We start from the raw sequence: 17880 nt of genomic DNA on the forward strand, positions 1-17880 counted from the left end.
CTTATCCCTTTAGAGGCAGCGTCACTTGCGAAAACAGCCATGTCATGTACCACCTCTGGTGCAATTTCTGCACAGCATTTTTTGTGGCCATGACCACCAATCAGATGTCCTCCAGAATGAATGGCTACCATCAAATTTTGGCCAAGAGCAAAGTTGACCATTCAGTGGCACAACACACTGCTTGAGTTCAATGTCTGGTTCACAATTCGTGCCACTTAGATCCTTCCCTCTAGCAACAGCTTTTTTGACGTGCATAGATGGAAGGTATACTTGCAGTATATCCTTTGCTCCTGTAGTCCTGGCCTCAATTTACTCTAACCCCTCTTTCTGATCTGTCACCCACTCCCAATCTAATTCTCCACTTCACCTTCACCATGCACTGCATGATGTTTTCAGCTCTGGTGCCCATGTATTGTATGCCTAGCCCATAGCCCATGAACCTGCTGCCCCCCCCCCCTCCCCCCTCCTCCTGCATTCCTATCCTGTGCACATGTTGCCCCATTCCAAGCAACTAGCCACCAGTTCCCAACTCCTCATCATACTTCCCACTTCTTTCTCCTGTACCCTCCCAACCTAACAAACCTCTCACTTCATTCCACCTAGCCGAACTGCATCACTGATATTGTGTGTCCAGCTGGCAAAACTGTTGCTGCATAGGTGTGTGTGTGGGGGGGAGGGGGGGCCACACGTGCACATTTGCATGTGCATGTTGTAATCTACCCCTCCCTCATTTGTTGATTGTCACTGACTTCAAAATAAAACTTTTTTAGTAAGCTTCTCATTGTTGGATCCAGTTCTTCACGTCCAGGGGCTGATTCTTGAAGCTGAAATTTTTGACACTGTAGGTTCTCATGGTTCCAACTGATGTAAATAATGGTGTAATATTGCCTGACCAGTTAATTTCTTTTTCTGTAATTTTTATTCTTTCACATTTTTCTATATCACACTGTCATTACAATTTCCACTTCAAAACCGAATATTTCATTGTTATTGCGAAACATAAAACATGTCCAATCATATCAGGGGCATGCCCACTTCTCACTCATTCTGCAGTACTAACAATATTCCAAAGAGCCTACAAACTTTCTTGACAAATGACTTTTGATTAATCTCTACCATTATTTTATTAATGAATCCAGAAGTAAACATAATAAATATCATCTGATTGTGCAACTAATAATAGGAATTTTAAGTGTGCCAGTATTTTGTAATTTCAAATGTTTCTTAAAGAAAAGTAATTTTAACTGTACATACAGAGTTAGTACATATATATTGTAACAACAAAAATAAAATAATTTCTTTTTATGGATTATACTTGAAATGTATCACATCGTGTACAAATATTATAGAAAGGAAAGTTGCTACTCACCATACAGTGGAGATGCTAAGTCACAGATACCACCCCCCCCCCCCCCCCCCACACACACACACAGGCACACGCAAATGCAGCTCACACACACATCACTGCAGTCTAAGGCAACTGTAGCCACACTGCAACCAGCTGCACCAGTGCGTGATGGGAGTGGTGACTGATGTGACTGGGTACGGGTATGGAAGAGACTGGGGTGGGGAAGGGGAGGGACAGTAGAGTAGGGTTGGCAGACAGTGCAGTGCTGGTAGGGAGTGTGCTGGGACGAGGTGGAGAGGGTAGGGCAGCTATGTGCAGTTAGGTGTTTAGAGAGGGGGGAAGGGGAGATGGGTAGCAGAAAAGGAGAGAAGTAAAAAGATTGGGTTTGATGGTGGAATGAGGGCTGTATAGTGCTGGAATGGGAGGCTGGATGGGTGAGGACAAAGACTAACGAAAGTTGAGGTCACGAGGGTTGTGGGAACGTAGGATAAACTGGAGGGAAAATTCACACCTGCGCAATTCAGAAAAGCTGGTGTTGCTGGGAAGGGTCCATATGGCACAAGCCGTGAAGCAGTCATTGAAATGAAGGATGTTACATTTGGCAGCTTGCTCAGCCACCGGATGGTCCGCTTGTTTCTTGGCCACAGTTTGTCGGTGGCCATTCATGCAGACAAACAGCTTGTTGGTTGTCATGCCCACATAGAATGCAGCACACTTTGCATCTTGTACAAAATTATATGAAATTCTTTTGGAAAAACAGTTGGGATAATATTAACCTATACAAGATTCAAAAATATTTTTGGTATTGATTAGTTATGTTGAGGAAAAGTAATGATAGAGGAGGGTGTCCCTTTACAATATCCCTGTCACAAAATTTGGAAGCAATGTGTTTACAATGTTTTTGACAAACTAAAAGGTTTTCCAAATGGTGTACAAAATAATGCCAAGAGATAGTATACAGATCTATAGAAGTATCTGATACATAACATATGTCAGAAAACTTAAGAAAATATCTACTATACAAATCATAACCTATACATATATCAGGATATGGCATTCAGATTTTCAGATCTGTAGAACATACTGTCACAACACAAATAATGCAAAGTCAAAACTACAACGTTGCAACACTAAATTATAGAAATAAATTCAAAGTCAATGTAAATTACTAGAATTACAAATTGTAAGTTTACATCCATAAAATCACACCTTCAAAATCTTCAAAAGAAAACAGAGAAAATTCAGAGCCTAAGAGTACGACGAGTGAGCTGACTCTAAAAACTTGCAATGATGGGTACAGACCACAAGAATATACTAATCATGAGTAGGAATATAGCACAGAATCAATCAGCCACATAAACCAGAGTATTTAAGGATATGTTGACTATGAAAGAACAAAATAATGAAAAAAATATTAGGGCCTAAGCTTACCCATGAATCCAAACTTGGTATGCCAGGTAGAAACCAGCAAAAAATGTTTCGACACAAGAAAATGAATAAAGTTCATAATCATATCAATAAGTTCAATCATATGTAAAGAATAAATATAAGAAGCATCTAGCCTCAATCAATAGTTGTTCACTTTTCTTGAGGATGGACTCACACACACACACACACACACACACACACACACACACAGAGAGAGAGAGAGTCGGGATGGACTGGGGTACCCACAACAGAGTTAAGCATGAGTCTGCCCACAATTCAAGTTCCAAATTGCAATACTCATAATAAATATAGGTAAACAGAGTTATAGTTAGCTTTGAATGATGACATAATCGAGTAGCTTGAGAACCAAAATCAGTGTATGAAAGCAGACACGTATACATCTTGTTATATTGTCTGTACTAGTAAATGTCTTCCACTCTATTTGCTGATTGTCCATACAAATTAACCTACATATGTGGAGATGTAGAAGATTCATTTACATACTTATTTCAAGCTACATATTGTATTGGGAAGTCAATCCCCCTTCTTGAAAAAAACATACATTTATGTGGAATAACACTGTCTTTGGCAGTCTTGACTAACAATTTGCAAATCTCAGTTACAACACTGATGTAGTTGAGTACATTACCCAGCACCTATGGTCTCTTGTAAGACGACTGGTCCAGCAGGGTACAGCCATACAGCAGTGTGGGGAGAGGATCTGCCCACATCTTTCAATTTCCTCCCTAGAGTTCTCATCACACACTCCAACGAATAGGTAACTTCCTGTCTAGCATTCGCATCAAATCCTAAAACATTGTTTTGTGTACTAAATGTGCTGTTCAATACCTTCTTCACATCACGTGGCATATGCTCTCCCTATTTATATCACATAAGCAATTATGTAGGACACTTGTCAGATGAGATTAAAAAGTGTTCACATATGAAACTTTATTAAACAGAGTTAAATGCAATGAAAAAAATGAACTAACAAGGTGATACACACAGATATACTAAGATGTAATTTTGACAGTACAAATTATGAACATTGTCCCATTTCAAAATTGTAAAAGGATCTACTCATTTAGTCTCACGGCATATATGTATCAAATTGTAAAGCACAAATCTATTACAAAACATAATTATATAGTGTATCATAGATTTTAACACAGTCAATAGATGAGAAAGAACTTCAGAAAGCACATCATCTTACATACTAAATTTATGACGAACAAAACACAATTATATAGTCATATAAATCTGCAAATAGATTTAAACTCGGTCTATAGATACGACGGAACTCTAGTAATCACATCATCTTACACATTAAATTCATGACAAACAAAACACAATAATGTAGTCTTATGAATCTGCATACATCGTGAATATTTTCTTCCAGACTAGGGATCACTAAGCATCCACATTCAGAGGTTTTGTCTTGTATACAAAATGTTAACAGTACTTGACATTTTAATACGTGTTTTGCTTACCAGTAGCTCCACTTAGCTTTACACGTACAATGGGCATTTCCACAAAATTCTTACTCTACTGGATCTTGTCTCTAAATTGGTCAGATTTCCCACAAATCAGACTACCTGTATCAATCAAACAGTTCCCTTCCCACTGATCATCATTAACCTTAATGTAAGGACAACCAAAATCTGAACCATCATCTCTGTTATTAGACACTTCATGTAAAAGATCACTTTCAATTTCATCAAATGATACATCCACACTGTCTTTACAGAGTTTTATCAACTTTACTGATATCATAGCAGTACTTCGGTTACTCATGTTGTCAGGTGAAGATTAAACACAATGAATGGATTCCATAGCACAACTAACATCACTTATTACAGAAGGAACACAAAATATACTGTTGTCAAAATTACACTTCCTGCTTAGATTATTCCACCAATTTGGATACAAAATTTGACAAACCACAGATAACTTATTCCAGAATGCACATTTATCTATGTTATCATCAATCTGGTCCACACCAACTTCAAAAAGTTTCCAAATTTATTCTCTGGGCTTACAGATAGTTCACCTTTACTGTTGGACCGTTACTCTGCATGACATTAATGAAAGACTGGACTGGTATACTATGATTAACTTACATCATCACATACATCACTTACCTTATATGTATTGTCAACATCATTCACAAATAGCTGTGAAACTTCATTGTCCTTAAACTCCACAAATACCTGATAATCATAATCATCGTCATCATCATAATCACATTCTTCCAAAATTACTTCATCAAAAAAATCATCAACAACAAATGTCTCATCTCCATCAAAGCCACTTACCTCACCTACATTCATTTGCAATAAGCTACCAGTCTCAGGCTTGCCAACCACAGTTATTTCACAGCTCTCATTCACATCTACATCAAAAATACCCCCTAGTTCAGATCCAATACAGTCATCACCTGATTTCCATACATCAATAACACTGTTTTATGACCAAGGAAAGAAATCATTAGTACATACTACATCAAAATTTTCACTATTCTCACATTCTGGTTTGTGATTAGACATAGTATCCCAAAACTTTTGATCAAAACATAAATGTGAAATCTGATATTCCTTCTGTTTAACTTCAGATACCTGTGTCATATTATTAACACTGCTATTATTGTCTAATTGCAAGTGTAAATTGGGGTTCCTGTTCTTGTTGTGTTTCCTCACCCCAAAACTGTGGACCTTCATTGAGGACTGTTTCTTCTATTAAACTGCCCAAGGTTATCCCCATTATTCCTGTTCTGCTAATGTTCAGAATTTCTCTCTCCGTTAACATTTTGATCATGGTAGTAGTTACCATTACCTCTGTTTCTGTAGTTATTACCATTGTGATCTCTATCATTCCATTTGTTATGGTACATACTTCTTTCCACTGCCCTACCCAGCTTGTCAACATATCGTAAAAATTGTTCAAGACAATCGTCAGGTCTGTGTACTAAATCCCACTGCAGCCTTACTGGTAATCTCCTTTTAAGCGCATCAATCAATGTCGTTTTGTCAGATGGTTTGTCAAGGTGTGTTAATCTCTTAAGTTGGTTCTTACAAAACTCTTTCAGAGTACCATCTCTATTCCTATAATTAGGACTATTCAGAAATTCACTTTTAATTCTCCCCTGTTCAGCTTCCAACCAAAATTTATTTAAAATTTTTTTTTCGAAACTTTGATATGTTAAATTTACCCGGATGTAAATTGTCTGAAGGAAAACTTTTGATTGGAGTGTTGGACCATGCAATACCATTGTTTTGTTTTAATGCAGAATTTCTACATTAGTTTGCATGTTGTTTTCAACATGTAAAATTTTTTGATCTAAACTGCTAAAGTTTTGTTCCATTTTTTTCCGTTACGGCCTTCTATTCAACTCTGATGTCATTAACATTCTTCGGCTGTCTTACAGATTTGGCAATTAACTCAATTTCCAAAACAATAAATTTATTTTCTGAGACATCAACTTTTTCATCCCCACTTTCTAACCCCTCTGACAACCCATTTTTTAGCTCTGAAACCTGATTAAGAAGTTGGTCCATTTGATCTTGCACCCTACCCAATTTGCTATTGTTATCTGTCTTCACTTCTTGTAGTTTTGCCAAAATTAACTGCAAAATATCAGTTTGTACTGTTTCTTTGCTGACTACACTTTCACTCGACTCAAACATATCCTGACTGGGTTCCACAGCTTTCACTCCTACATCACACCTGCCCTCACCTCTATTCTTCTTGTTAACGAGCACACGAATCCACAAACAAATTAATTTCACAAATAGTGTGTACTTATCTTCTTTTTTTTTTATGTCCCTTGTCGTACGAAGCGAAAAAGAGCGTAAAGAGAGCAATGAGAGAAGCATTCAACGAATTCGAACATAAAACATTGGCAAACAATCTAAACAAGAACCCTAAAAAGTTTTGGTCATATGTAAAATCGGTAAGCGGATCTAAATCCCCTATTCAGTCACTCGTTGACCACGATGGAACCGAAACAGAGGACGACCGAAGAAAGGCAGAAATACAGAATTCAGTGTTCCGAAACTGTTTCACTGCGGAAAATCGTAACACGGTCCCTGACTTCAGCCGTCGCACGGACGCCAAAATGGAAAATATTGAAATAAACGATATCGGAATTGAAAAACAACTGCTATCACTTAGTAGCGGAAAAGCATCCGGACCAGACGAGATACCCTTAAGATTCTACTTTCACTCGACTCAAACATATCCTGACTGGGTTCCACAGCTTTCACTCCTACATCACACCTGCCCTCACCTCTATTCTTCTTGTTAACGAGCACACGAATCCACAAACAAATTAATTTCACAAATAGTGTGTACTTATCTTCTTTTTTTTTTATGTCCCTTGTCGAACGAAGCGAAAAAGAGCGTAAAGAGAGCAATGAGAGAAGCATTCAACGAATTCGAACATAAAACATTGGCAAACAATCTAAACAAGAACCCTAAAAAGTTTTGGTCATATGTAAAATCGGTAAGCGGATCTAAATCCCCTATTCAGTCACTTGTTGACCACGATGGAACCGAAACAGAGGACGACCGAAGAAAGGCAGAAATACTGAATTCAGTGTTCCGAAACTGTTTCACTGCGGAAAATCGTAACACGGTCCCTGACTTCAGCCGTCGCACGGACGCCAAAATGGAAAATATTGAAATAAACGATATCGGAATTGAAAAACAACTGCTATCACTTAGTAGCGGAAAAGCATCCGGACCAGACGAGATACCCTTAAGATTCTACAGTGATTATGCTAAAGAACTTGCCCCCTTTCTATCAGCAATTTATCGTAGATCGCTGGAAGAACGTAAAGTACCTAGCGACTGGAAGAAAGCGCAGGTCGTTCCCATTTTCAAGAAGGGTCATAAATCAGATGCGAATAATTATAGGCCTATTTCGCTTACGTCAATCTGTTGTAGAATAATGGAACATGTTTTGTGTTCTCGTATTATGACGTTCTTAGATAATACAAATCTCCTTCATCATAACCAACATGGATTCCGCAAACAGAGATCATGTGAAACTCAGCTCGCCCTATTTGCCCAAGAAATTCACAGTGCCGTAGACACTGGCGAGCAGATTGATGCCGTATTCCTGGACTTCAGGAAGGCATTTGATACGGTTCCACACTTACGTTTAGTGAAAAAAATACGAGCTTACGGAATATCGGACCAGGTTTGTGATTGGATTCAGGATTTCCTAGAAGAAAGAACACAACATGTCATTCTTAACGGTTCAAAATCTGCAGATGTAGAGGTAATTTCGGGAGTACCGCAGGGAAGCGTGATAGGACCTTTATTGTTTACAATATACATAAATGACTTAGTTGACAACATCGGTAGCTCCGTGAGGCTATTTGCAGATGACACGGTTGTCTACAAGAAAGTAGCAACATCAGAAGACTCGTACGTACTCCAGGAGGACCTGCAGAGGATTAATGCACGGTGCGACAGCTGGCAGCTTTCCCTAAACGTAGATAAATGTAATATAATGCGCATACATAGGGGCAGAAATCCATTCCAGTACGATTATGCCATAGGTGGTAAATCATTGGAAGCGGTAACGACCGTAAAATACTTAGGAGTTACTATCCGGAGCGATCTGAAGTGGAATGATCACATAAAACAAATAGTGGGAAAAGCAGGCGCCAGGTTGAGATTCATAGGAAGAATTCTAAGAAAATGTGACTCATCGACGAAAGAAGTAGCTTACAAAACGCTTGTTCGTCCGATTCTTGAGTATTGCTCATCAGTATGGGACCCTTACCAGGTTGGATTAATAGAAGAGATAGACATGATCCAGCGAAAAGCAGCGCGATTCGTCATGGGGACATTTAGTCAGCGCGAGAGCGTTACGGAGATGCTGAACAAGCTCCAGTGGCGGACACTTCAAGAAAGGCGTTACGCAATACGGAGAGGTTTATTATCGAAATTACGAGAGAGCACATTCCGGGAAGAGATGGGCAACATATTACTACCGCCCACATATATCTCGCGTAATGATCACAACGAAAAGATCCGAGAAATTAGAGCAAATACGGAGACTTACAAGCAGTCGTTCTTTCCACGCACAATTCGTGAATGGAACAGGGAAGGGGGGATCAGATAGTGATACAATAAGTACCCTCCGCCACACACCGTAAGGTGGCTCGCGGAGTATAGATGTAGATGTAGATGTAGATGTAGTTGCAGTCCTCTTTCATTCTGTCCGGTCAGTCATTGTTGATAGTGCCTCATCACTATTGATACGACTTTGTTGGGCAGTCCTTGTTTTTTTTTTTTTTTTTTTTTTTTTTTTTTTTTTTTTTTTTTTTTTTTTTTTTTCCCCCCCATGATCCAAAATTCATTTATGTATAAACTACAAATGGCACAAATCACTCTCCCTTTTTCTGCAACAGACACAACTTCATTATCAGTCAACTGATCCCAGACGACACTACCACTTGTAATCTATCTGACCCTCATTTGTTGATTGTCACTGACTTCAAAATAAAATTCTTTTACTAAGCTTGGGGAGGAGTAAGATTTACAATAAACTGTTTTACTTACCTTCTTTTCTCATAGTTAGCTCCAGTGCATCACATCTTGGGGCTGATCCTTGAAGCGGAGATTTTTGACATTGTAGGATCTCATGGTGCCAATTGACATAAACAGTGGTGTAATATTGCCTGACCAATTAATGTCTGTTTCTATAATTTTTATTCTTTCACATTTTTCTATGCAACACAATTTCCAATTCAAAACAAAAAATTACATTGTTATTGGCAAACATAAAAACATGTCCGATCACATCAGAAGCATGCCCACTACTCACGCACTCTGCAGTACTAATAATATTGCAAAGAGTTTACAAACTTTCTTGGCAAATGACTTTCTATTAATATGTTCCATTATTTTATAAATGAATCCAGAAGTAAACATAATAAATATAATCTGATTGCCCAGTTAATAATACAAATTTTAAGTGTGCCAGATATTTTTTAATTTCAAATGTTTCTAAAACAAAAGTAATTTTAACTGTACACACAGAGTTAGTACATATGGATTGTAACAACAAAAATAAAGTAATTTGTTTTTTATGGATTATAGCTTGAAATATACCACATCATGTACAAAATCATATGAAAGTCTTCTAGAAAAACGCTGAGATAGTATTAACCTACACAAGATTCGAAAATATTTTTGGTATCGATTACTTCTTTTGAGGAAAAGTAATGTAGAGGAGGGTATCCCCTTTACAACGTGCAGGCACTTGCGTGCATACATGTGCTTATTTGTAGTCTAGCACATTAAAGGGTTTCTTCTGAAGACCAGCAAAGATTTTTTTAATTTTATTTTATCCCCTTTACAACGTGCAGGCACTTGCGTGCATACGTGTGCTTATTTGTAGTCTAGCACATTAAAGGGTTTCTTCTGAAGACCAGCAAAGATTTTTTTTTATTTTATTTCTTCTTTTTTTATTTATTTATTTGTGTGTGTGTGTGTGTGTGTGTGTGTGTGTGTGTGTGTGTGTCGCTAATGATCATATTGTTGATAGGTGGTTGACCTTAATCTGCCTTTCCTTCTTCAGTTTTATCATAAAATAATTTGTAGGGGTGAAATTTTAGGGTGTAGTTTGTTATTTTCTTTGTATCTTTCTTTCTCTTAACCCCTTCTCCTGTGTGTGTGTGTGTGTGTGTGTGTGTGTGTGTTTATAGACTCAAAATGCACAGTTTCATTTTAGGTGACTTGTAATAAATCTGGATCTTTTCAGGTCATACAGTTATATTTAGAAGTTTTTGTTAACTGTATGTGGGCATGTTCAGAAGATTCCATGAAGAAGTGGCCCAAACAATATGTGTGCCTGCTACAATCATTTCCAAATCTTTGGAAATTACTATGCAATTCTGTAATTCAGTGGTGCCTGAGTGAAGAACAACTTCCTGATCATAAGGTAAGGAACTTTTTCTCCTTGTCCATAGTAAATAATTATTTTTTACTGTGGGGTATAACTTTTGTAAATGTTTCGGTCAGCTGCACCTAGTTATGTGGAAAAAGACACATACAAGAAAAATATCTCTACAGTGTACCATGGTTAGTGTCTAGCATACAGTGGTAAATATGCAAAGAAAGCTGCTGTAATTGAAAATAATGAATATGATAGCATTGTGTTTTGCAAAACAAGCATGACAGCACAGTAAAAGGAATTCTGTAGTAGCTTAAAATAAAGATGCAAGTGTAGCACTAAAATGTTTAGAGACAGTCATGCCTGCAATATTCCAATATAATGTTGAGTTATTGTAAATCTAGTGCACATATCTCACATACAGGTTCTCATTATATTGCACCTATTGCAGTGTTTTGGTATAATGTTCATGAATTTTCCTGCATGATACAATTTCGTAGGTTGACATCAGCCTATGAATAGACTCACTGAATAACTTGTGCATAAAAAAAAAGGTGACACTACTGAACACTGATGAATACAAGAGAAAATGTTTTACGAAATATGGACTGTGTCTAAATGGTCTTTGATAGACACAATGAGGGAAACTAGTGTAGTGTATCCTTGCTGTGACTGGAAATTCTGTGTGTCATCAGTAGTCACTGCAAGCAGTCAACATTTGCCTGCTCTAGTTCCACGATGAAAACTGAGGTGATAATGTTCACTGTAATAAAAACACCTGCATAGGACTTTGCTAATTGTGGAAGTTTTGGATAGGAAATCCTAAAACACCAACACTGAAGTCAAATAATTAGCTATTTATCATCAGTAATTACAGTTAGCTATGCAAGAAGTGTGTAGGCGGTGCAGAGTGGCTCCGCAAATTTCAAATCCCATGGAGGTTCAGTGCTACAACTGCTGACTTGAGGAGAGGTGAGACAAGAAATGCCAAGTCAATCATACAAGATACATTCCTCAATGTCGACCTTGGATGGTTCTCTCAATATCTCCTTACATATCAAACCAGCTAACCAAGAACAATACCTTGCAATCAGCAGATGCAACCCGTCCTATATGAAGTAGTCCTTTACAAACAGTGTAACTATACATGGTCATTGCACCAGTAGAGGTGAGCAGTTCTCCTAGTATGCTAAGGGAGTCACTGAGGTCTTTGCAGGGCAAAATTATCTTCCATGCCTTGTCCAAAAAAAGATTTCTGACAACTTGTAACCTACTGTACTCACTGACCATCCACAAAGTAGCAGCCACCCTTGTGACTCAGAACCACCCAATACTAGCAACTGACTCGTGTTCTCTGCCAGGGTTTTGACTACCTCTTGCTGTGTCCTGAAATAAGAAATACTCTTCCCAGGACTCTCACAGTGGTGTTCCGCTGCCCATTAACCTGCACAGTATCCTTGTCTATCCTTTTATACTCCTGCTTCCAATCCCTTCACCCATGGATCATATCTCTGCAAAAGACACAGGTACAAGATGTATCCCAGACATCCTCCCACTACTACCTACTCCAGTCCTGTCACTAGCATTTCCTACCCCATCAAAGGTAGAGCTACCTGTCAGGTAACCCACATAGTCTTAACAACTTAACAGCAGTCACTGTGCAGCATTCTATTTGGGCATGACCACTAACGAAACTGTCTGCCTGCATGAAAGTTGTCCACCAAACTGTGACCTTGAGACAGCTGGTCCACCCAGTTGCGGAGTATTTCATACATGACAATGTGCTTAATCTCTGTGGCTGCTTCATAACCCTTGCCTTTTATAGTCTTCCCACTAACACCAGCCTTTCTGAATTGCACAATTGGAAACTCTCCCTGCAATATATCTTTCATTCCTTTAACCTCCCTTGTGTCAACCTTCCTTCATTAGTCTCTGTCCTCCATCTGTTTCACATAAGACTTCCGTCTCCACCCTCCACCCCCCCCCCCCCCACACACACACACAACCCCCCCCCCCCCCCCACTACCCATCTGCATAGTCCTTTCTCTCCTTTTGCTTATATCCTCCACCCCACAGCCTGCCCCCACCATGTCTCTGCACACTGCCTGATACAGGCAGCACTACAGCATCTTCCCACACCCCTACCCTGCTATCCCTTGAACTCTCTGTTTCATACATCTTCTGTACCTCACTACCTATTCCTGCTGAGATTGCTGCTCACCCAGTGGCACCACAGTGCCCCTAGCCAATAATGATCATGTGTTTGAAAGTTTTGTGTGTAAGAATGTGTCATTGTTTGTCTCTCATCTACTGAAGGAATCTGTGGGAAAGCTGATATTTTACGAATGCCTACTTTTAAATGTGCCCTATTACATTCTTCCCCAGGGAGTCAAGAGGAATCATTTGAAAAATTTAAAAAGGAAGGCAAAGTCACACAAGCTCTGGATGAGAGAAACCCATATGTTGCGAGGATGCAGTTGTGATGACAAACATGAGATGGGAAAGTGTCACTTTTGCCTTCTCTCAACTTCGCAGCAGATGAATCCCTCTCATCCTGGGGTTTGTGTGACCTTCCTTTTCTTTTTAACCTTCCTCAACCTATGCCTCTACAAAGAGGCAAGTTATAGTTCCAGAAGGTAGAGTACTGTCATGTGCAGTACTTTTATATGCATCTATCTGCAGTGCAAAATTTTTCACTGCCCAGAGATAATTGGCTAGCAGTTTTGTAAATTTGAAAATGCAGAGGTTTCCAAACATTCCTATGAGAACACCTCTTGACCTTGGTGGCTAGATGGAGTACAGTGGCCTTTTTACAGAAGGATTTTAAACAACTCACTAAATGTATCCAATAACTTATCTATATTTAAATCATTATAATGGTCAGATCATAAGTCTGAAGTTAGAAGAACCCACAAACCTAAATATATTGACTTAACTTTCATGTTAGCCTATCAAAATCTTGTAACCATACTGAATTTAAAAAAAGACATAGATGAGAGGTATCTCGGTAATATTTTGAACAATGGCAACCTTACTGTAGAAAAAGCCACGGTAATGAAATATCAGCAATGAAGAAGGCTGAGGCCACTACAGTACATGATTCTTTGAAGTACACGATACTTGAAACAATCATCTATCATAGTGAACCAATTTAATATGACATTTCTACCATAAAGACAATATGTGTATAGAACCTAGCATGAGAAGATAACATACCTGAAGATATCCTAAAACTAGAGGGAAACGTAATGATCTCTTGTCTTGAAAGTCACATTTTAAGTGGCACTAAACAACACAGGTCTAGCAGAAAGATGGAAAACAGGTACAATTTACCAGTTCTAAAAGCTTATCAAAAGCCCAAAATGAGTAATTGGAGACCAATTAGTGTCATGCCCATAATATTTAAGCAAATGAAACATTTCATATACTTATATTTGAGGAAGATTCTTAATTCAAAATATTGGTTTAATTGCGAGCAGTAGACCCTCAGAAACGGCTATCATTGTGGGAGACATTTATCAGCAGCATGTCAAGATTGTGGATTAGTTGCCAGCATCTGTTTTAATAGACTTCATTAAAGCCTTTCGCATTGTACCTTATAGCAGAGTAACCGAAAAAGCTGGTGAATGTTGGTGTATACAGTAGAGTTGTATGAAGCATAAGCTTTGTTGAAAGGGTTGTGAATCCTCCTTTTTTAAGACAGCTTTAGAAGATGATGGGCTCCAGTCTTTCCCTTGTATGTGAATTCTTGCATCAGGTATATTTTTTAGTTTTTTCTTTTTCCAGGTTCGAGCAGCAGCTGTTTTGTTGTATCTTATAGAATCATTTGGGCCAAGCTTTTCTAAGTTACCAGTAGAGGACTCTGCAGAGTGCACAACAGTGGCACAATATGTTGCTGATAGGATCCCTCTCAGAGACACGAAAGACATGATACATTGCATAAGGTGAATTTTAATTTTATTCTTAAATTCCACCTTGTGTTTCAGTATTGTTTGTTTATAAATTGTACCCTTGCTTTTAATTATGCTTTCCTGTCACACCACATATGTTTCATGATATTTAGATTGTTTGTCTTCTAACATTTTGTTGGATTCAAAGAGAAAAATAGAATTTGAGTAATTTATGTTAAGATTGCAATTTTTATTTGTCATTTGATAATGATGTATTCATCCAATAAATCCCTGAGAAAAACATGTGCTTCATAGAGATGAGTAATAACGGTTATGTATCTGTTGCTATGTGCATTGTGAACTTCCCTTGTTTCATATTCCAGCAACAACTTCACAGTATATTCATTATCTTATGAACTGTATTTTGTACTGTCAAAAGAGCTTCCAAAAATATGCTAATAAGAGAAATATTAATATAAACTCTGCATAGAGTTATCATGCAAGTGACCAAATTGTCATGGCAGACATGCACGACACAAGTTGTCATCGTCAACAACAATGAGCTGAAGAACCCATACTGCGTGCGATGACAGAAACATCTCATGCTTGATAACATTAAAGCCACTTGTTCATTTCAACTATTTTCTGTCATAGTTCTCAGGTATTTAGAATTTTACAGAACAGATTTGCTTAATTGTTTTAAAAGCAAAATGCTTACTGTATTCACCAAACAGCAGCAAATACTCTACATCAGGTATCTTTCATACATAAATATCACACATAACACGAGAGGTAGATAATAGCACTGTATCTAAGCAGCAAACATACTGAAAACTTTGGATCAAGGCAGTCAGGTAGATGCAGTATTTCTTGATTTCCGAAAAGCATTTAACTCATTACCATACCTATACTTGTTGGCAAAAGTATGATCATATGAGATATCAAGTGCAATTTGTGACTGGATTGAGGACTTTTTGGTAGGGAGTATGCAGTAGGGAGTACGCAGCATGTTATCTTTGCTGAAGAGTCATTGCCAGATGTAGAAGAAATATTGCGTATGCCCCGGATAGTGTTTTGGGACCCTTGCTGTGCATATTGTATATTAATGACCTTATAAATAATGTTAATCATAACCTCTTATTTTCTGCAGATGATGCAGTTGCTTGTAATGAGGTGCTGTCTGAAAGAGGCTACATATATACTCAGCCAGATAGTGATAAGATTTCAAAGTGGTACAAAGATTGACAACTTGTTTTAATTGTTCAGAAATGTAAAATTGTGCATTTACAAAATGAAAAAAAGAAACATAGTATCCTATGACTATAATATTAATTAGTCACAGTTGGAATTGGTCAGCTGATACAAATAACTGGGTGTAACATTTTGTAGGTGTGTGAAATTGAATGATCACAAAGTCTCAGGCGCAGGTAATGCAGATGGTAAACTTCTGTTTATTGGTAGAATACTGGGGAAGTGCAATCAATCTACAAAGGAAATCACTTACAAATTATCCAAGTGACCCTTCTAGAATATTGCTGAAGTGTGTGGGGCCCACACTAAATAGGACTAACATGGGATACTGAACATATACAGAGAAGGGCAGTTTGAATGGCCACAGGTTTGTTCGATCTGTGGGAGGCTGCCGCAGAGATGCTGAAGAAGCTGAACTGATTGACCCTTGAAGATAGACGTAAATTATCCTGAAAAAGTCTGCTAACAGAGTTTCAAGAACCAGCAATAAATGATGACTCTAAGAATATGCCACAACTGCATTCATATCTCTGCCATTGGGTTCATGGGGACAAGATTAGAATATTTACAGTATTCAAAGAGGCATTCAGTCAGTCATTCTTCCTGCACTCCATATGTGAATGGAACTGGAAGAAACCCTAATAACTGGTACAGTGGGACATACCATCTGCCATGCTCTTCATGGTTGTTTGCTGAGTGAGATGGTGCAATGGCTAAGAAACTGAACTCACATTCAGGAGGATGACAGTTCAAGTCCCTCCCCCTCCTGCCATCCAGATTTAGCTTTCCCATGTCAGTTGAGGCAAATCCTTTTAAGCTCCCTTTGAAAAAAAACACAGCTTATTTACTTCCACATCTTTACCAGATCTGAGGTTGAACTCTGTCTCTAACATAATTGTCCTCAGTGGAACATTAAACCCTAATCTCCCTTCCTTTAAAGATATTTGAAGAAAACCGTCAGCATATAACCTGAAGAGCTAAACCATTATTACCACCTGACTAATAGTGTTTCAATTCAACTTTGGAATGTAATAGAAGAGCGATTCTACATAGCATGGGTTTTTTAGTAGTTTCCAGAGGTACGTGGCACCAAGAGTCTATGCACAGGTCTACAATTCCTTAATATTCTTGCAACGAATTTCAGCCTGGCCTTCATTTTTCCTACAAGTAGTTTTATCTGGTCATTCCACTTTAGGGCATTGTGAACAGTTACTCTTCGGTGTTTTACAGTTGTTAATGTTTCCATTGATTTAGTGCCGTTATGTGATGGATCTATTTGCCTATCTATGCTCAGTATGCTACATTTATTTACATTCAGTATCAACTGCTAGCTCTTGAACCAAATGTTGATTCTCTGCAGGTCTTCCTGAATTTTGCTACGGTCTCTGACACTAACCTTCCTATGAACAGCCCGATGGAGCTTCTGATGTTATCCACTGCCTTCTTTATGTATATACTGTAAAAAGCAACAACATTTTAACACTCTCGTGGGGTACAACTGAAATTACTTGTACATTTGTAAATTTCATCCCGCTAAGAACAGTATGCCTTACTGTATTCGCTAGGAAGTCCTGTATTAGTCATAAATATAGTCAGATATTCAATAAGTTGATACTGAACAAGCTTGTGCATTGGTTAGCTCTCTATCCAGATTTAGGTTTTCCATGATTTCCTAAATCACTCCAGGCAAATGCTGGGATGATTCATTTGAAAGGGCACAGCCGATTTCATCCCCATCCTTGACATGATCTGAGCTTATGCTCCGTCTCTAATGACCTTGATGTCAACAGGACATTAAACCCAATTTTCATTCCCTCTTCCTTCAGTAAGCTCATATTTTGTTCACTAAACAGTAGAGCAAAACAATATTGAATTCTTTTTGCAAGTCAAGGAACACATTAGCAATCTGGCACCATTGCCTGTAGCACTCTGGATCTCATGGACATACAGAGCCATTCTCACAGCTTCCCCTTCTCACTTGGTGTACGCTTTGCCAATGGTGCTGACATAGTGCATGGTACTGGCAAGGTGAGTAGATTGGCCCACTCATTTGG

The 17880-nt window shown here is 38.3% G+C and overlaps 1 protein-coding gene across 6 annotated transcripts in view; it reads left to right on the forward strand.

Moving 5' to 3' along the window:
- Positions 1 to 17880, forward strand: part of LOC126458295 (Fanconi anemia group A protein-like) — a 240518-nt gene that overhangs the window by 152006 nt on the left and 70632 nt on the right. For all 6 annotated transcript variants that reach the window (XM_050095235.1, XM_050095240.1, XM_050095239.1 and 3 more), the window contains 2 exons: positions 10554 to 10733; positions 14472 to 14629. In XM_050095235.1, coding sequence (XP_049951192.1) covers positions 10554 to 10733; positions 14472 to 14629 — 338 coding nt within the window. The remainder of the gene's footprint in view (positions 1 to 10553; positions 10734 to 14471; positions 14630 to 17880) is intronic.

The sequence above is a fragment of the Schistocerca serialis genome, chromosome 2 (genome assembly GCF_023864345.2).
Source record: "Schistocerca serialis cubense isolate TAMUIC-IGC-003099 chromosome 2, iqSchSeri2.2, whole genome shotgun sequence".
NCBI classification, from domain to species: Eukaryota; Metazoa; Arthropoda; class Insecta; order Orthoptera; family Acrididae; genus Schistocerca; species Schistocerca serialis.